This window comes from Bombina bombina, chromosome 6, assembly GCF_027579735.1.
Source record: "Bombina bombina isolate aBomBom1 chromosome 6, aBomBom1.pri, whole genome shotgun sequence".
Classification (NCBI taxonomy): domain Eukaryota; kingdom Metazoa; phylum Chordata; class Amphibia; order Anura; family Bombinatoridae; genus Bombina; species Bombina bombina.
In genome coordinates, this window is record NC_069504.1 from 252,935,737 (window position 1) to 252,957,205 (window position 21,469).

At 41.7% G+C, this 21,469-nt stretch overlaps 1 protein-coding gene across 3 annotated transcripts in view; it reads left to right on the plus strand.

The window, feature by feature from the left end:
• ZFC3H1 (zinc finger C3H1-type containing) overlaps positions 1 to 21,469 on the plus strand; it is a 635,174-nt gene that overhangs the window by 9,365 nt on the left and 604,340 nt on the right. For all 3 annotated transcript variants that reach the window (XM_053716781.1, XM_053716782.1, XM_053716783.1), the window contains exons 5-6: positions 6,448 to 6,683; positions 7,196 to 7,316. In XM_053716781.1, the coding sequence (XP_053572756.1) occupies positions 6,448 to 6,683; positions 7,196 to 7,316 (357 nt within the window). The remainder of the gene's footprint in view (positions 1 to 6,447; positions 6,684 to 7,195; positions 7,317 to 21,469) is intronic.

Here is a 21,469-nt window from a genome sequence, read left to right on the forward strand (position 1 = left end):
TCTCATTTTAAAGAGGCAAGTATTCCAAAATTCAAACTATACAAAAAACCAAACTTTTCTGTTCCCAAGCAATTTGGATAAAAGGTTTTACATCTGTATATGTGTAAGTAATGTATATTTAAATTGCTTCGATCCCCTTTTGTTAAAAGACATGCATGGCTTTACGATGTTAATTGCAGCTGCACACCACATTTGAAACTCCCGGCAATGCCGGGGTTAATCGTTTAGCTTGTAAGGTTAAAGGGTCATGAAACCCAAATTTTTTCTTTCATGATTCAGATAGTTTAAACAACTTTCCAATATACTTCTATTATCAGATGTGCTTCCTTTTCTTAGTATCCTTTGAAAGAGCAGCTATGCACTACTGGGAACTAACTGAACACGTCTGGGGAACCAATGAATAGGCATTTTTGTGCAGCCACCAATCAGCAGCTAGCTCCCAGTAATGGATTGCTGCTCCTAATCCTACCTAGGATTTCTTTTCAATTAAATATACCACGATATTGAAGAAAATTAATTGGAAAGTTGTTTAAAACCAAATGCTGTGTATGAATGATAGATTTTTTTTTTTTTTTTTTTTTCCCCTCCATGTTTTAGTTCTTGCTTTATTGTTAGAGATCACCGTCTCATCTGACACCTCCCACCCCTATTCCCTCCCAAACGGCTATCTTTCCATCTTAAGGGGAGGGGAGTTCACGGCTTCATTCATTACTTTTGGGAAATAAGAACCTGGCCACCAGGAGGAGGCAAAGACACCCCAGCCAAAGACTTAAAATACTTCCCCCTCATCTCCCAGTCATTCTTTGCCTTTTGTCACAGGAGGATGGCAGAGAAGTGCCGAAGATTCAGAGTAGTCTCAGGTTAGTACTCTTCGGAATGGGACTGGAGTTTTAAGTAGTCCTGTCAGCCTCTCAGTGAGAGTCTGGATGAATGTTAGAGTCCGGAGATGCATAGAGAGTCTTTCTGCGAAACCATCCCGACTCATATTAACAGCTCCCCAAGCAATCAGCTTTGACGAGTTTCTCTGCCTGCTTTCTGCACTCAAGTCCATGTCAGGAGCGATGCTTCTACCTGTCACTCTTGAAGGCATTGATTCTGGTAAGATTGTTTTCATTTTTTTTTATACATAATGATTACACCGAAGACAGGGTCACAGTGTGGCGCCTTTTATCTTATGGAATCAAGGCTTAATATTTCTACAGGGATTATTGAACAGGGGGGGGGGGGCTTTATACATAATGTTTGTTGTGTTATTGCGGCATTATGTGCAAGATGTGGCTCTGGCAATGGTGGAACTTCAGGTTGACTTCTGGGATTATTGCGCGGACGATTTTGGCTCGTTTTTCTTCTTAGTGCAGGGGCGGTCCTGCGAGGCATCCCAGTTGACCGGGTGTGAGATTTACTTTCTCTGTTCAGCGTCATAGGAGACGAAGCGGTTTCTGTAGTCCGGGTCATAGGAGGTGGTGAGTGCCCCGGCCATTGGAGTATTAAGGTGCCTGTTTTTTAAGCTAGTCTAGTCCATAATAAAAGCGCAAGCTATGGAGGACTCTAACGCGTTAGAGGGTACTCCCTCTTTAACAAAGTCTAGGCATATCATGGCGGCCCGGCCCAGGGGTTGTCTTTGCCTATGGAAATATCAGAGGCGTTATATGATGACGAGGCCCACTCCGACTCATTGGAGGAGGCTCCTTCTGGGTCGGAGTCAGTGTCCTCTCATCCTCCGGCTGTGGAGGAGCCTGACTTTAGGTTTAGGATGGAGAATTTGCGCTTTTTGCTGAAGCAAGTGCTTGCTACTCCTGGAGGTTCTGGAACCGAAGCTTCCGGAGCAACCTTCGATTCCTAAGCTTGATAAGGTATACAAGGACAGGGTGGTGCCTCAGACCTTCCCGGTTCCGGTAAAAATGGCTAATATTATTAAGAATGAATGAAAGCGATTAGGTTCTTCCTTTTCCCCTTCTTCTTTTAAGAAACTGTTCCCCGTTCCAGACTCTCAGCTCGAGCTGTGGGGGACTATCCCTAAGGTGGATGGTGCCAACTCTACGCTCACGAAGCAGACTATTCCTCTCGAGGATAGTTTGTCGTTAAAAGAGCCAATGAATAAAAAGTTGGAAAACATGTTAAAGTGATGGCAAACTCTCCCCTTTTTAAAATCAGATCTGGAATGTAAGTGCTATTTTAGATAGTTTAATTCATTAGCTGTAATGAAGATGCAGTATAACATGCTTTTTAATATAGATATGAAATTCAAATACTGCTGCTCCTCCGCCCACTTCAAAAGTAACATTTTCTGTGAGCTAACAGATTGAATTGTTGTCCAATCAGCGCACTCCCCATCTGGCACTTTTGTTGTAGCTAGAGCATTGATTGGAGAGTAATTCGATCATTTAGCTGACAGGAAAATTGACTTTTGAAGTGGGTGGTGTAACGTGGGGTATTTGAATTTCATATCTATATTAAAAACTAAGTTATAGCGCATCTTCATTACATGTGATGAATAAAACTCCATCTAAAATAACGCTTACATTCCAGATCTGATTTTAAAAAGGGGAGAGTTTACCATCACTTTAAGGAAATGTTTCAACATATGGGGTTTGTTTTTCAATCGGCAGCGCCTGTAGCCGTAGTTACATACATATTGGTGTGTATCCCTGTGTGAAATGGTCGAGGGGGAGACTTCCATCGACAAGATACAGGATAAGATTAAGGCGTTGAAGGTCGCCAATTCTTTCTTTTGTGACGCCAATATGAAAATTATTCGTCTGAATGCAAAGGTTTCTGGATTTTCTGTTTTAGCTCGCAGGGCTCTGTGGCTAAAGTCTTGGTTTGAGAGCATGACCTAAGTCGAGGCTGTTGTCCCTGACTTTTCAAGGAAAGATTCTGTTCAGTCCAGGATTGGATTTGATCATATCCACGGTTACTGGAGGCAAGGGATCTTTCTTACCGCAGGATAAGAAGACTAAGCCTAAAGGATCTACTTTTTTGCCCCTTTCACGCGGACAAGGTCCAGCGCCAGCAGCCCTTTGCGAAAGTGGATCAGTCCAAGGGAACTTGGAAACCTGCTCAGTCTTGGAACAAGTCCAAGCAGAACAAGAAGCCCGCCGAGACTAAATCGGCCTGAAGGGGCAGCCCCCGACCGGTCTCTGGACCAAGTAGGGAGCAGATGTCTTTCTCTTCTCCGAAGCCTGGTTGCAGGACGTTCAGGACCCTTAGGTTCTGGAGGTTGTCACCCAGAGTTACAGGATAGGGTTCAGGTCCCATCCGCCCAGGGGCAGATTCCTCCTATCAAACCTGTCTTCAAGACCGGAAAAGAGAGGCCTTCTTAGATTGTTTGAGGGATCTCTCCTCTCTAGGTGTTATTATTCCAGTATCCCGAAGAGAAGGGAGTCTAGGGTACTATTCAAATCTCTTTGTGGTTCCAAAGATGGAAGGCACGTTCCGCCCGATTCTCGACCTAAAGTGTTTAAACAAGTTTCTGAGTGTTACATCATTCAAAATAGAAACAATCCGATCTATTCTGCGCCAAGTTCAAGAGGGACAGTTAATGACGACAATAGACTTGAATGATGTTTACCTTCATGTTCCAATTCACAGGGACCACTTCAAGTTCCTAAGATTTGCGTTTCTAAACCAACACTTCCAGTTTGTGGTCCTTCCTTTCGGCCTGTTGACGGCCCTGAGAGTCTTCACAAAGGTTCTGGGGGCGCTTCTTGCAGTGGCCAGATCCAGTTGCATTGCTGTGGCGCCATATTTGGACAACATCCTAGTCCAGACGCCGTCGTTCAGCCTTGCAGAGGATCATTCGAGGGCTGTTTGGGGTGCTAGGATGGCACAAGGAAAATGGATTCAGGAGGAGTCTCTTTTTCCAATTTAAATATACTGGAACTTGGAGCAATCTACAATGCTCTGAGGGCGTGGCTTTCTCTGGGTGGGAACGAGGAGCTACCTAGCAATGAGGGAGATGTCTTGGATCTTGGAGTGGGGGGAGTCCCACAGCTGTTTGCTCTCATCGATCCACATTCCAGGTGTGGACTACTGGGAAGCGGACTTCCTCAGCAGGCAATCCTTCCATCCAGGGGAATGGTCTCTTCACCCCAAAGTGTTTGTGGAGATTTGTCGCAGATGGGGAACGCCGGAGATAGATCTCATGGCTTCCAGACTCAATTGCAAGCTACCTCGATACTGGTCGAGGTAAAGGGATCCTCAGGCAGAGCTGATAGATGCCTTTTAGTGGTGCTTTGGGGATTCAGCCTAGCTTACATTTTTCCACCGTTACCACTTCTACCTCGTGTAGTGGCACGAATCAAGCAAGAGTGAGCTGCGGCTATCCTGATTGCTACTTCGTGGCCGCGGAAGACGTGGTTTGTGCATCTGGTGGGGATGTCATCCTCTCCGCTATGGAGGCTACCCTGTCGCAGGGATCTGCTGGAACAGGGTCCCTTTCAACATCAAAATCTCGTTTCTTTGAGGCTGACTGAGTGGAGATTGAACGCTTAGTCTTAGCCAAGAGAGGTTTTTCTGAAAATGTGATTGACACTCTAGTTCAGGCAAGGAAGCCAGTCACTCATCGCATCTACCATAAGGTGTGGAGAACTTGTCCTGGTGTGAGAAGCATGGATATCCTTGGCACAAGGTGAGGGTATCCAGGATTCTGTCTTTTCTCCAAGAGGGTTTGGAGAAGGGTCTTGCCGCCAGTTCCTTTTTAAAAGGACAGATTTCGGCTTTATCAGTCTTGTTGCACAGGAGACTCACTGAGCTTCCTGACATCCTTCATAATCTGGATGTGGTTCGTGCCCTGAAGTTCTATCTTCAGGCTACGAAGGATTTCAGACAGTCTACATCTCTTTTTGTGGTGTATTCTGGGAAGCGCAAGGGGCAGAAAGCCTCTTTTTTTTTTTTTTTTTTTTTTTTTTTTTTTTTTTTTTTTTTTTTTTTTTTACTGCTTTGTCCTTTTGGTTGATGAGCTTGATTCGCTTGGCCTATGAGACAGTGGCACATAAGCCTCCTCTGAGGATCACGGCTCATTCAACTAGAGCTGTGGCTTCTTCTTGGGCCTTTAAGAATGAGGCCTCTATGGAGCAGATTCGTAAGGCGGCTACCTGGTCCTCCTTACACACACTTACTAAGTTTTACAAATTTGACGTTTTTGCTTCTGCGGAAGCTGTTTTTGGGAGAGAGGTTTTACAGGCTGTGATGCCCTCAGATTAGGGTCCGCCTTTTTACCCTCCCGGTTTCATTCAGTGTCCTCTAAAGCTTGGGTATATGTTTCCCAAAAGTAATGAATGAAGCCGTAAAATTCATTAAATTATGCTTACCTGATAATTTAATTTCCATCGTGGGAGGAGAGTCAACGGCTCACGCCCGTAACTCCGGTGGGTGGACCTAAATTTAATTTATCTTCGGACACTATTTATACCCTCATATTTCTCCAACTGTTGCTTGTTCCCTCGGCAGAATGACTGGGGGATGAGGGGTGTGGGGAACGTATTTAAGCCTTTGGCATGGGTGTCTTTGCCTCCTCCTGGTGGCCAGGTTATTATTTCCCAAAATTAATGAATGAAGCCATAGACTCTCCTTCCCACAATGGAAATGAAATTATCAGGAAAGCATAATTTGTTTCCCTCCTGGTCACCACCTTAGGTATGAACAGTAACAGTTTAGTTTCGTGTACATGGGCCAAAATCCCTATCCACTTGGATCCCCTCTCCCTCCTTCCCCTTCCCTGCAGCTCTCAATTTTTTTTTCTGCACTACCCTTCTCCTGCCCCCCCCCCCCTCTCTGCTTTCTAATGCGCACTGACTGATCCTTCCTTTTGGCCAGGTATGTTTGTCTCGCGCTGCTGTCTCTACTTCGCATGACTGCATCGGACAAACATACCCGGCCTTTTATGACACAGAATTTACTTCTGTAGTGTTGGGGTCCATCCCTGATCTCTTTCCACTGCCTGCTGTCATATTTGTAACTGGCAGTTACTGGTTTAATTATTTTTTCTAGTTTTGCAGCCCTCCCCCTTTAAGATTGCTTTTTTTTTTTCTTTTTTTTTTTTCTCCATAACGTAGGGTCCTCCTCCCCATCCAACATTGTGCCATAGTGCATGGCCCCATCCCTCTCTCTCCCTGGCCTCGATAACCTCTAACCCGCTCCGATCCCAACCCTCCACCCATGGCAGTGTTTGATACAGGCGGTGACATTGCCTTATCGGATCAGCTTTTAAATAGTAACAGAGCATGATTAGTGCATGCTTACCATATGGAGGAAGATACCTGTTTTGCGTATATATGCAAATGTATTAACTGTGTTAATAAATTAGAATCCATAATTGAGATTGTTTTAATCTCTGACCTCATTTAAAGATCCACAGTAAAATGATTCTTTTATTGATTTATTTTTTCAGTTTTTTGAGTTATGAAATATTTAAATATCAATTAACTGTTGTCTCTGCTCCTGAAGCAAAACAAGCACTTAGAAGGCAGCAAACCAAAGCTTGGAAAAAACTGCAGCAACAAAAAGCTGAAGAAAAACGCAGAAAAGAGGAGGAGGAAGAAAAGCAGAAACAAGCAGAAGAAGAGAAGAAAAAAAGAGAAGAGGAAATTAGGAAAATTCGAGACCTCTCAAACCAAGAAGAGCAGTATAATAGATTTATGAAACTTGTAGGGGATAAGGCCACCAATAAGCAACGAAGCAAGGTGAGACGTACAACTCTTACATGAATAAATATCATATACATATACATTCAAACACACACACACACGTGTATATGTATGTATGCTCTACAGCATACTATCATTTATTTTGTCCCTTTTCCTGTAGTTCTATTCTGAAGTTGTGAGCTTTTTCATTCCTGTTAGAAATGGAAGTGCAGAGCACTGTTATGTTCCACACAGCTGTTGACTGCACACTCTAGTGACCTATTTTATAACTGTCCCTAATTGGCACATCAGAGAAAGTAACCTAATTTACAACATGACAGCCCCCATTGTTTTATAGACATAAAAACTTTACACTTTGTCACTAGTTAAAAAAAAAAACTAATTAAACATTAAATACATCTCACATATACTGTATATCTTTTTTTATTTGAATGCATCATTATGTCTAGCATTTATTTAGTGTATGTCCCTTTTAAGGAATGTGCCATTACATTTAAGAAAGCTGCATTTAAATTTTTTTTTTTACATTTTGTCATTGTTCCTTCCAGTCTTTAGATACTGATCTTCGACGTTCTGATAAGCAGTGTGTAGAGAGTGCAGGTGGTATTTACCAGTATGATAACTATGAAGAAGTTGCCATGGATACTGACAGTGAAACAAACTCGCCAGGTAATTTTAGTTCTTCTCATTTGATTATGCATACTATCATTTTTTTTTTCTTTATCAAGATACGATGAGTCCACGGATTTCATCCTTGTGGGATATCGCCTCCTGGTCAGCACGAGGAGGCAAAGAGCACCACAGCAGAGCTGTATAAATAGATCCTCCCTTCCCTCCCAACCCAGTCATTCTCTTTACCTGTGTTAGTAAGATAGGAGATGGCAAAGTGAGGTGTTAGAAAAGATTCTTCAATCAATTTAGATGTGGTTTGGGCCCTGAAGTTTTATCTTCAGGCGACTAAGGACTTTCGTCAGTCCTCTTCTTTGTTTGTAGTTTTTTTCTGGCAGACGTAAGCGTCAGAAAGCTACGGCTTCTTCTCTTTCTTTGTGGATGAAGAGTATCATACGTCTCGCATATGAGACTGCTGGGCAGCACCTTCCTGAGAGGGTTACGGCTCATTCCACTAGGGCTGTGGCTTCCTCATGGGCATTCAAAAATGATGTTTTTGTTGAACAGATTTGTAAGGCTGCAACTTGGTCCTTTCTTCACACTTTTTCCAAATTTTACAAATTTGATACTTTTGACTCTGCTGAGGCTGTTTTTGGGAGGAAAGTTCTTCAAGCAGTGGTGCCTTCCGTTTAGGTTCCCTGTCTTGTCCCTCCCTTTTCATCCGTGTACTATAGCTTTGGTATTGTATCCCACAAGTAAGGATGAAATCCGTGGACTCATCGTATCTTGAAAAAGAAAAGGAAATTTATGCTTACCTGATAAATTTATTTATTTTTCGATACGATGAGTTTACGGCCCGCCCTGTTCTATTGAGATAGGTTATTACATTTTTGTTAAACTTCAGACACCTCTGCACCTTGGCTTTTCCTTTCTCTTCCTAACTTCGGTCAAATGACTGGGTTGGAAGGGAGGAGCTATTTATACAGCTCTGCTGTGGTGCTTTTTGCCTCCTGCTGACCAGGAGGCGATATCCCACAAGTAAGGATGAAATCCGTGGTCTCATCGTATCGAAAAATAAATAAATTTATCAGGTAAGCATAAATTTCCTTTTTTTGGTTCTTCCAAAAGTATCATACAGTGTGATTACATTTATATTTTTTTAATCTAGTGTATTAAAGGTACTTTTGATCTGTGTTGGCACCACCTGCAGCAGTGCTTGACACATCCCAGATGCTGGGGAGCCATGGCTCCTGCGCTGATGTTGCAGGCTCTTAATGTTTTGGATAATTGCACAAAAAAACCTTGCATGCTCTTAAAAACAGTCATGTACCGCTGTTGTCAAAAGCTTTGACAGGTATTTGAGTATTGCTACTTTTGTTGGGAGTTTTCTAGATCCTAAAATTCAGTTTTCTCCTGTTAAGTGTAGTCAGTCCACGGGTCATCATTACTTCTGGGATATTAACTCCTCCCCAACAGGAAGTGCAAGAGGATCACCCAAGCAGAGCTGCTATATAGCTCCTCCCCTCTACGTCACACCCAGTCATTCTCTTGCACCCAACTAATAGATAGGATGTGTGAGAGGACTGTGGTGATTATACTTAGTTTTTATATCTTCAATCAAAAGTTTGTTATTTTAAAACAGCACCGGAGTGTGTTGTTCCTTCTCAGGTAGAATTTGAAGAAGAATCTACCTGAGTTTTTGCATGATCTTAACCGGCGTAGCTAAGATTCATTTTGCTGTTCTCGGCCATTCTGAGGAGTGAGGTAAACTTCAGATCAGGGGACAGCGGGCAGGTTCACCTGCAAAGAGGTATGTTGCAGTATTTTATTTTCTGAGGAATGGAATTGACTGAGAAAATACTGCCAATACCGATATAATGTAAGTTCAGCCTTAAATGCAGTAGTAGCAACTGGTATCAGGCTGTTATGTATATATGTTTACACTTCAGTATTCTGGGGAATGGCACTTCACTGGGATAATACTATATGCATATAACTTATAGCCTACTTGCAGTGGGAACGACTAGCAGCAGGCTTGTTAATAACATTTCATATTATTTGATTTTAAACGTTTTGCTGGCATGTTAAATCGTTTAATTATCTGAGGTACTGGGTGAAAAATTGTTTTGGGCACTGTTTTTCCACTTGGCTGTCGTTTATTTTAATTTAAGACAGTTCACTGAACTTCCCTCACTGTTGTGTGTGAGGGGGAGGGGCCTATTTATTGGCGCTTTTGCTACGCATCAGAAATTCAGTCACAAGTCTGTTTCTCTCCCTGCATGATCCGGATCGTCTCTACAGAGCTCAAGGGTCTAAAAAAGTTATTTTGAGGGAGGTAATCACTCACAGCAGACCTGTGAGATTGTGCTTTGACTGTGATAAAAAACGTTTATATTTTGTACATTTGTTTCTCTGCTATTAAGGGTTAGTTATCCATTGCTAATGGGGGCAATCCTTTGCTAAATTTATGCCTTTACCGGGAAAAATTTGGTTGTTATAATTTCTCCGGTTCATTTTTATTCAACTGTCATAGTTTTTTTCTGTGCTTCTTAAAGGCACAGTACGTTTTTCATATTACTTGTAAATTGTGTTGAAAAGTATTTCCAAGCTTGCTAGTTTAATTGCTAGTGTGTTAAACATGTCTGACTCAGAGGAATATCTCTGTGCTATATGTGCAAAAGCCAAGGTGGAGCCCAATAGAAATTTATGTACTAATTGCATTGATGCTACTTTAAATAAAAGTCAATCTGTACAAATTGAACATATTTCACCAAACAACGAGGGGGAAGTTATGCCGACTAACTTGCCTCACGTGTCAGTACCTGCATCTCCCGCTCGGGAGGTGCGTGATATTGTGTCGCCGAGTACTTCAGGGCGGCCATTACAAATCACACTACAGGACATGGCTAATGTTATCACTGAAGTTTTGTCTAAATTACCAGAACTTAGAGGTAAGCGAGATCACTCTGGGGTGAGAACAGAGTGCGCTGATAATAATAGGGCCATGTCAGATACTGCGTCACAATTTGCAGAACATGAGGACGGAGAGCTTCAATCTGCAGGTGACGGATCTGATCCAAATAGAGTGGATTCAGACATTTCAAATTTTAAGTTTAAGCTAGAAAACCTCCGTGTACTGCTAGGGGAGGTATTAGCGGCTCTGAATGATTGTAACACCGTTGCAATCCCAGAGAAATTATGTAGGCTGGATAGATACTATGCGGTACCAGCGAGTACTGACGTATTTCCTATACCTAAGAGGCTTACAGAGATAATTACTAAGGAGTGGGATAGGCCCGGTGTACCCTTTCCCCCCCTCCTGTATTTAGAAAAATGTTTCCAATAGACGCCACCACACGGGACTTATGGCAGATGGCCCCTAAGGTGGAGGGAGCGGTTTCTACTCTGGCTAAGCGTACCACAATCCCGGTGGAGGATAGCTGTGCCTTTTCAGATCCAATGGATAAAAAATTAGAGGGTTACCTTAAGAAAATGTTTGTTCAACAAGGTTTTATATTGCAACCCCTTGCATGTATTGCGTCTGTCACGGCTGCGGCCGCATTTTGGTCCGAGTCTCTGGAAGAGACTCTTGACTCAATAACTATAGATGAGATTTCAAATAAACTTAAAACCCTTAAGCTAGCTAATTCATTTATTTCAGATGCCGTAGTACATTTAACTAAACTTACGGCTAAGAATTCCGGATTCGCCATTCAGGCACGTAGAGCACTGTGGCTAAAATCCTGGTCAGCTGATGTTACTTCTAAATCTAAATTACTTAACATACCTTTCAAAGGGCAGACCTTATTCGGGCCCGGTTTGAAGGAAATTATCGCTGACATTACAGGAGGTAAAGGCCATGCCCTGCCTCAAGACAGAGCCAAACCTAGGGCTAGACAGTCTAATTTTCGTGCCTTTCGTAACTTCAAGGCAGGAGCAGCATCAACTTCCTCTGCTCCAAAACAGGAAGGAGCTGTTGCTCGCTACAGACAAGGCTGGAAACCTAACCAGTCCTGGAACAAGGGCAAGCAGGCCAGAAAACCTGCTGCTGCCCCTAAGACAGCATGAATTGAGGGCCCCCGATCCGGGAACGGATCTAGTGGGGGGCAGACTTTCTCTCTTCGCCCAGGCTTGGGCAAGAGATGTCCAGGATCCCTGGGCGTTAGAGATCATATCTCAGGGATATCTTCTGGACTTCAAAATCTCTCCCCCAAAAGGGAGATTTCATCTTTCAAGGTTGTCAACAAACCAAATAAAGAAAGAGGCGTTTCTACGCTGTGTACAAGATCTTTTACGAATGGGAGTGATCCACCCGGTTCCGCGGTCGGAGCACGGACAGGGGTTTTACTCAAATCTGTTTGTGGTTCCCAAGAAAGAAGGAACCTTCAGACCAATCTTGGATTTAAAGATCCTAAACAAATTCCTAAGAGTTCGATCGTTCAAAATGGAAACTATTCGGACAATCTTACCCATGATCCAAAAGGGTCAGTACATGACCACAGTGGATTTAAAGGACGCTTACCTTCACATACCGATTCACAAAGATCACTACCGGTATCTAAGGTTTGCCTTCCTAGACAGGCATTACCAGTTTGTAGCTCTTCCATTCGGATTGGCTACGGCCCCAAGAATCTTCACAAAAGTTCTGGGCGCTCTTCTGGCGGTACTAAGACCGCGGGGATTTTCGGTGGCTCCGTACCTAGACGACATTCTGATACAAGCGTCAAGCTTTCAAACTGCCAAGTCTCATACAGAGTTAGTACTGGCATTTCTAAGGTCGCATGGGTGGAAGGTGAACGAAGAGAAGAGTTCTCTCTTTCCACTCAAAAGAGTTCCCTTCTTGGGGACTCTTCTAGATTCTGTAGAAATGATAATCTACCTGACAGAAGACAGGTTAACAAAGCTTCAAAATGCTTGCCGTGTCCTTCATTCCATTCAACACCCGTCAGTGGCTCAATGCATGGAGGTAATCGGCTTAATGGTAGCGGCAATGGACATAGTACCCTTTGCACGCCTACATCTCAGACCACTGCATTTGTGCATGCTAAGTCAGTGGAATGGGGATTACTCAGATTTGTCCCCTACTCTGAATCTGGATCAAGAGACCAGAAATTCTCTTCTATGGTGGCTTTCTCGGCCACATCTGTCCAGGGGGATGCCATTCAGCAGGCCAGATTGGACAATTGTAACAACAGACGCCAGCCTACTAGGTTGGGGCGCTGTCTGGAATTCCCTGAAGGCTCAGGGATCATGGACTCAGGAGGAGAGTCTCCTTCCAATAAACATTCTGGAATTGAGAGCAGTTCTCAATGCCCTTCTGGCTTGGCCCCAGTTAACAACTCGGGGGTTCATCAGGTTTCAGTCGGACAACATCACGACTGTAGCCTACATCAACCATCAAGGAGGGACAAGAAGCTCCCTAGCGATGATGGAAGTATCAAAGATAATTCGCTGGGCAGAGTCTCACTCTTGCCACCTGTCAGCGATCCACATTCCAGGAGTGGAGAACTGGGAGGCGGATTTCCTAAGTCGTCAGACTTTTCATCCGGGGGAGTGGGAACTTCATCCGGAGATCTTTGCCCAAATACTTCGACGTTGGGGCAAACCAGAGATAGATCTCATGGCGTCTCGCCAGAACGCCAAGCTTCCTTGTTACGGGTCCAGGGACCCGGGAGCGGTCCTGGTAGATGCTTTGACAGCACCTTGGACCTTCGGGATGGCCTATGTGTTTCCACCCTTCCCGATGCTTCCGCGATTGATTGCCAGGATCAAACAGAAGAGAGCATCAGTGATTCTAATAGCGCCTGCGTGGCCACGCAGGACCTGGTATGCAGATCTAGTGGACATGTCATCCTGTCCACCTTGGTCGCTGCCTCTGAGACAGGACCTTCTAATTCAGGGTCCTTTCAAACATCAAAATCTAATTTCTCTGAAGCTGACTGCTTGGAAATTGAACGCTTGATTTTATCAAAGCGTGGATTTTCGGAGTCAGTAATTGATACCTTAATACAGGCTAGGAAACCTGTTACCAGAAAGATTTACCATAAAATATGGCGTAAATACTTACATTGGTGCGAATCCAAGAGTTACTCATGGAGTAAGGTTAGGATTCCTAGGATATTGTCTTTTCTACAAGAAGGTTTAGAAAAGGGTTTATCTGCTAGTTCCTTAAAGGGACAGATCTCAGCTCTGTCCATTCTTTTACACAAGCGTCTGTCAGAAGTTCCAGACGTTCAGGCTTTTTGTCAGGCTTTGGCCAGGATTAAGCCTGTGTTTAAAACTGTTGCTCCACCATGGAGCTTAAATTTAGTTCTTAACGTTTTACAGGGTGTTCCGTTTGAACCCCTTCATTCCATTGATATCAAATTGTTATCTTGGAAAGTTCTGTTTTTAATGGCTATTTCCTCGGCTCGAAGAGTCTCTGAGTTATCTGCCTTACATTGTGATTCTCCTTATCTGATTTTTCATTCAGACAAGGTAGTTCTGCGTACTAAACCTGGGTTCTTACCTAAGGTAGTCACTAATAGGAATATCAATCAAGAGATTGTTGTTCCATCATTGTGTCCTAACCCTTCTTCAAAGAAGGAACGACTTCTACACAATCTGGATGTAGTTCGTGCCCTGAAATTTTATTTACAGGCAACTAAAGAATTTCGCCAAACTTCTTCCCTGTTTGTCGTTTATTCTGGACAGAGGAGAGGTCAAAAAGCTTCTGCTACCTCTCTCTCTTTTTGGCTTCGTAGCATAATACGTTTAGCCTATGAGACTGCTGGACAGCAGCCTCCTGAAAGAATTACAGCTCATTCTACTAGAGCTGTGGCTTCCACTTGGGCCTTTAAGAATGAGGCATCTGTTGAACAGATTTGCAAGGCTGCAACTTGGTCTTCTCTTCATACTTTTTCCAAATTTTACAAATTTGACACTTTTGCTTCCTCGGAGGCTGTTTTTGGGAGAAAGGTTCTTCAGGCAGTGGTCCCTTCCGTATAAAGATCCTGCCTGTCCCTCCCGTCGTCCGTGTACTTTAGCTTTGGTATTGGTATCCCAGAAGTAATGATGACCCGTGGACTGACTACACTTAACAGGAGAAAACATAATTTATGCTTACCTGATAAATTCCTTTCTCCTGTAGTGTAGTCAGTCCACGGCCCGCCCTGTTTTTTATGGCAGGTCTAAATTTTAAATTATACTTCAGTCACCACTGCACCCTATAGTTTCTCCTTTCTCTTTTGGTTCTCGGTCGAATGACTGGGTGTGACGTAGAGGGGAGGAGCTATATAGCAGCTCTGCTTGGGTGATCCTCTTGCACTTCCTGTTGGGGAGGAGTTAATATCCCAGAAGTAATGATGACCCGTGGACTGACTACACTACAGGAGAAAGGAATTTATCAGGTAAGCATAAATTATGTTTTTCAGTAGTTATAGGATGTACTTCTGGATACACTTTTGAAAGTGAATTGCTACACAACTGAAGGCAAAACAATAACCGATCTAAGAAAAATTATCACTGTTGTGATAGAGCTAATGGCAGCAAGAAAGGAAACTACTTATGCAACAGGGTAGGGCTACTCATATAAAATTTCAATTCCAGGGACCAAAACCCTGAAATCATATGTATCTAAATTTAAAATGTGAGCTGTGATCATGTCTGAGGACATTTTTGAGAACATTTTTTACAATAATAAGAATACTGCAGAAAGTCATACTTTTAAAGGGGCAGTGTACTTGAAACTTTTTATTGTTTAAAGAGAGTCTCTTTATTACCCATTCCCATGCTTAGCATAAACATTGATGTAATTTATAACCTCAGTTTGCCTGTTTCTAAGCCCCTGCAGCCCGCCCTTATCTCTGTTTTTTTACAATCTTTCAATACAGCCAGTCAGTGCTTTTGGATGTGTGCTATATAGATAACGTGCTCTTCCCCATGGAGAATGATAATGGTTATATAAGAACCAGCACTATTTGGCTTAAATGCAAGATTGTAAAAAGCACAGAGATAAGGGACAGTCTGCATAGGGCATATACACAGGTAATCATGGAGGTTAAAAGTATATAAATGTAACTGTTAGTTATGCAAAACTGGGGAATGAGTAATAAAGGGATTATCTTTTTTTTTTTTTTTTTTTTTTTTCTCCTCAAGTAGACTGTCCCTTTTAACCTCTTTGCTTCAAGGACTTTCAGAGAACAACTTTCCCAAAATACCGGATTTTTTTTTTTTTTAATCTATCAACTCCATTTAAACAGACAGAGCCTTGTGGTTGTTTTTATTTTTATTTACCTGTCAAAGCTATTTTTTTTCTAATGACACGATGAGTCCACTTATCATTAATTACTGTTGGGAATATCACTCCTGGCCAGCAGGAGGAGGCAAAGAGCACCAGAGCAAAGCTGTTAAATATCACTTCCCTTACCACAACCCCCAGTCATTCTCTTTGCCTACGTTAAATGCAAGGAGGTGATAAAGTTTAGCTAAACATGGGTTTTTGGAATCGCTTATTGAGACCGATTCAGATTCGTAAGCCTATCACTAGAAAGGTTCTGTAAGATGTGGCAGGACCCCATGGCTCTTATCTTTTCTCCAGGCGAGTCTTGAGTAGGGGTTATCTGTCTGTATCATTAAGAGTCGGCTTAGTCTCTTTCTATTTGGCTACTCAAGCGCCTGGCGGATGTACCGGATGTCCAATCCTTTTATCAGGTCCTGGTTCGATTCAGGACTGTGTCTGAGGTAGTTTGTTCCTTGGAGTCTTAACTTTGTTCTTAAAGCTTTTCTTCGGGCACTATTTGAGTCTAGGCTTTCCATAGATATTTAGTTGTTATCTTGGAAAGTTTAAGTTTATTCTGCTTGGAGGGTTTCAGTACTCTCAGCTTGAGGTTTGGTTTTCCTTATCTCGTATTTCTGGCAGATAAGGCAGTTTTTCATTCCAAGTTTGGGTTTTTCTTCCTAAGGTTGTGTTGGGCAGAGATCTTAATAAGGAACTGGTTATTCCTTCCTATCCTAAGATTTTTTTTCTCATAAGGAACGTCTGTTGCACAACTTAGATGTTGTGCGGGCTCTTAGAATTATTTTCAGGCTACAAAGGTCTTTTGTCAGTTCTCTGGATTATTTGTGGTTTTCTGGATAATCATAATGGCTAGAAAGTTTCCGCCACTTCTCTTTCTAGTTGAGAAGTTTTAGTCGTAGGACTCAGGAGCCTGCTGGAGAACAGCCTCCTGATCGAACTACTGTTCTCTCCACTAGGGTAGTGTTTTCACCTTGGGCCTTCAAGAAATAGGTTTATGTAGAACAGATTTGTAAGGCGACGACTTGGCCTTCCTTGCAAATTTTTTCTATGAATTTGGTTCTTTTACCTCTGAGGTTCTTTTGGAAGAAAGGGGTCTTCAAGCTGTGGTGCCTTCTGTTTAGGTTACCTGTCTTGTCCCTCCCATATCATCTGTGTACTCTAGCTTGGGTATTGATTCCCAACAGTAATTAATGATAATTCGTGGACTCATCGTTTCATTAGAAAGAGAAAACAAAATTTATGCTTACCTTATGATAAATTTATTTCTTTCTTAACACGAGTCCACGGCCCGCCCTGTTTATTCAGACAGTCTTTCTTTTATAAACCTCAGGCACCTTGGGTTACTTCCTTTTCTCTCTTTTCTTTTACAAGATATGACGAATCCACAGATTTCATCCTTACTTATGGGATTATGCCTCCTGGTCAGCAGGAAGTGGCAAAGAGCACCACAGCAGAGATGTATATATAGCTCCTCCCTTCCCTCCCACCCCAGTCATTCTCTTTGCCTGTGTTGGTGATAGGAAGAGGTAAAGTGAGGTGTTAGTTTAGATTCTTCAATCAAGAAGTTTTTTATTTTAAAATGGTGCCAGTGAGTACTATTTTTCTCAGGGAGAAATCGTCAGTCTATAACTTCCCAAGAGGAGTGGAGACATCTTATTTTCTGCCCTGATGTTGATGATCTTAGCTAACGTTATCTAAGATCCTGCTGGTTCCCACAGAGCAGTTGAAGGTAGTGTAAAGAAACATCTTCAGTGTGGAGAACTATGTCATGCTACAAGCAGCATTGAAGTATGTTCAGTCATTTGTTTCTGGGGAGACTTGATACATCAGAACAGGCTGACATTATTCCCTAACTGGGGAGGGGTAATCAGTATGCACTATTTGAGAAATGGTGTACCTGGAATTCCCTTTTATTTTGCTTCTTTAATAGTGTGTTTGGTGTTTTCACTTTAAATATACTGTGTGGGCTGACGCTGGGAGATGCGGTTTGCATGACGTTATTATGGCTTTATAGCTTGCTTGACAGAGATCGATATTCAATACTGTTGCAAAGTGCGTGTATAAGAGGGACACATGGCGTTTTTTAGTATAAAATTGGAAGACCGACATGTTGTTTTGTCGTCCCATGCGGGTTTCAGTACGGCTCAAGTAGGGCTGAAACTAACGATTATTTTCATAATCTATTAATCGGCCGATTATTTTTTAGATTAATTGACTAATCGGATAAAAAGAGAATCAATAATAGTTTTCTATGTTTTTTAAATAAAATCCACATAATGAGTGTTACAAATATAAGCTTCAGACTAAGGGGCCTAGTTATCAAGCCGTCAACCTCAAATACGCTGGAATTCCGCAGCGTATTTGTGGCGCGGCTGATTCGCCTTAGTTATCAAAGGCTAGAGACCGGCAAAAGTAGAATTTTGTGACGTAAACTTCGATCCGCTGGACTCAGTCCGACACAGATCGATTCTTACGTCACTCCAGATGTTCCGCACACAAGTGCGGCACAATCTGACTACTTTTGCTAGTTATCAATAAACTAGCAGGTACGCTCAGCACTTTTCCGGCCTAGCATACCTGGTTTTCAATCCGCCACCCTGGAGGCGGCGGTTCCCATAGGAATCAATGAGAGTCTGACCATAGCGAAAGTACAAGTTCGCTGCTGCCAGACATCCCATTGATTCCTATGGGAGATGTCTGCACCTAACACCCTAACATGTACCCCGAGTCTAAACACCACTAATCTGTCCCCCCTACACCGCCCCAACTAAATAAAGTTATTACCCCCTAAACCGCCGCTCCCGGAGCCCACCGCAACCTATATTAAATTTATTAACCCCTAATCTGCCCCCCCTACACCGTCGCCACCTATAATACATTTATTAACCCCTATCCTGCCCCCCACTACACCGCCGCCACTAATAAAATTATTAACCCCTAAACCTAAGTCTAACACTAACCCTAACACCCCCCTAACTTAAATATTAATTAAATAAATCTAAATAATATTTCTATTATGAACTAAATTAATCCTATTTAAAACTAAATACTTACCTTTCAAATAAACCCTAATATAGCTACAATATAAATAATAATTATATTGTAGCTATCTTAGGATTTATTTTTATTTTACAGGCATCTTTCAATTTATTTTAACTAGGTACAATAGCTATTACATAGTTATTAACTATTTAATAGCTTACCTAGCTAAAATAAAGAGAAATTTACCTGTAAAATAAACCCTAAGATAGCTACAATGTAATTAATAATTACATTGTAGCTATTTTAGGAATTATATTTATTTTGCAGGTAACTTTGTATTTATTTTAGCTAGTTAGAATAGTTATTAAATAGTTATTAACTATTTAATAACTACCTAGCTAAAAGAAATACAAAATCACCTGTAAAATAATTCCTAACCTAAGTTACAATTAAACCTAACACTACACTATCATTAAATAAATTAACTACAAATAACTACAATTAAATACAATTACATAAACTAACTAAAGAACAAAAAAAAAAGCTAAGTTACAAAAAATAAAAAAAATAGGTTACAAACATTTTAAAAATATTACAACAATTTTAAGCTACTTACACCTAATCTAAGCCCCCTAATAAAATAACAAACCCCCCCAAAATAAAAAAATGCCCTACCCTATTCTAAATTAAAGTTCAAAGCTCTTTTACCTTACCAGTCCTTAAAAGGGCCATTTGTGGGGCATGCCCCAAAGAATTCAGCTCTTTTGCCTGTAAAAGAAAAATACAACCCCCCAACATTAAAACCCACCACCCACATACCCTTAATCTAACCCAAACCCCCCTTAAAATAACCTAACACTAATCCCCTGAAGATCATCCTACCTTGAGTCATCTTCACTCAGCCGAGCAGCGATGGAACCGAAGAGGAGACCCGGAGCGGCAGAAGTTATCCTCCAAGCGGCGCTGAAGAAATCTTCCATCCAATGAAGTGATCCTCCAAGCGGCGCTGAAGAAGTCTTCCATCCGGGCGATGTCATCTTCCAAGAGGCGCTGAAGAAGTCGTCTATCCGGGCGATGTCATCTTCCAAGCGGGGTCTTCATTCTTCATCCCGCCGACGCGGAACATCCTTCTTTCCCGACGGACTACTGACGAATGAAGGCTCCTTTAAGGGACGTCATCCAAGATGGCGTCCCTTCAATTCCGATTGGCTGATTGGATTCTATCAGCCAATCGGAATTAAGGTAGGAAAAATCTGATTGGCTGATTGAATCAGCCAATCAGATTCAAGTTCAATCCGATTGGCTGATCCAATCAGCCAATCAGATTGAGCTCGCATTCTATTGGCTAATCGGATTTGTTATTTTATTAGGGGGCTTAGATTAGGTGTAAGTAGCTTAAAATTGTTGTAATATTTTTAAAATGTTTGTAACTTATTTTTTTTATTTTTTGTACTTTAGTTAGTTTATGTAATTGTATTTAATTGTAGTTATTTGTAGGTAATTTATTTAATTTAATAATAGTGTAGTGTTAGGTTTAATTGTAACTTAGGTTAGGATTTATTTTACAGGTAATTTTGTATTTCTTTTAGCTAGGTAGTTATTAAATAGTTAATAACTATTTAATAACTATTCTAACTAGCTAAAATAAATACAAAGTTACCTGTAAAATAAATATAAATCCTAAAATAGCTACAATATAATTATTAATTATATTGTAGCTATCTAAGGGTTTATTTTACAGGTAAGTATTTAGTTTTAAATAGGAATAATTTATTTAAGAATAGTGTAGTGTTAGGTGTAATTGTAACTTAGGTTAGTTTTTATTTTACAGGTTAATATCTCTATTTTAGCTAGGTAAGCTATTAAATAGTTAATAACTTTAATAGCTATTGTACCTAGTTAAAATAAATTGAAATTTGCCTGTAAAATAAAAATAAATTCTAAGATAGCTACAATATAATTATTATTTATATTGTAGCTATATTAGGGTTTATTTTAAAGGTAAGTATTTAGTTTTAAATAGGATTAATTTAGTTCATAATAGAAATATTTAGATTTATTTAATTAAGTTAGGGGGGTGTTAGGGTTAGTGTTAGACTTAGGTTTAGGGGTTAATCATTTTATTACAGTGGCGGCGGTGTAGTGGGGGGCAGGATAGGGGTTTATAAATTTATTATAGGTGGCGACGGTGTAGGGGGGGCAGGATAGGGGTTAATAAATTTAATATAGGTTGCGGCGGGGTCAGGGAGCGGCGGTTTAGGGGTTAAACTATTTAGTTGCGGCGATGTGCGGGATCAGCAGGATAGGGGTTAATAACTTTATTATAGAGGGCGACGGTATAGGGGGGGCAGGATAGGGGTTACTAGGTATAATGTAGGTGGCAGCGGTGTCCAGGAGCGGCGGTTTAGGGGTTAATACATTTATAAGAGTTGCGGCGGGGTCTAGGAGTGGCGGTTTAGGGGTTAATACATTTATAAGAGTTGCGGCGCGGTTTAGGGGTTAGTAACTTTATTTAGTTGCGGGGGGCTCCGGGGGCCCCGGTATAGGGGGTAGAACAGTGTAGTTAGTGTGGGTGCTTAGTGACAAGCTAGCAAGAAAGCTGTAAAAAAGCCGAAGAGCAGCGAGATCGGATAAGTGATAACTCTCACAGTCCGCTGCTCATCGCCCCGTACTTGGTGCGCGTCTTTTTGACAGCTTTTTTGATAACTCAGGCAAATTTTTGCAGGTCCGCAGCGGCGATGTGAGGCGAGCTTAGGCGGGCGTATTGGGCCGACGAAGACAGGTAAAATAGACACGTTGATAACTACCCACCAAAAACTTTACATTAACAACTGTTCAATTTTTAAGCAGCAGAGCACAGTTTTTTAATTAAACAAAACCACAAACTGTTTGAAAAGAGGTAGAACTAGAAAGAGTTAGACTATCACTGTTAATAACATTCTGTTATTCACTC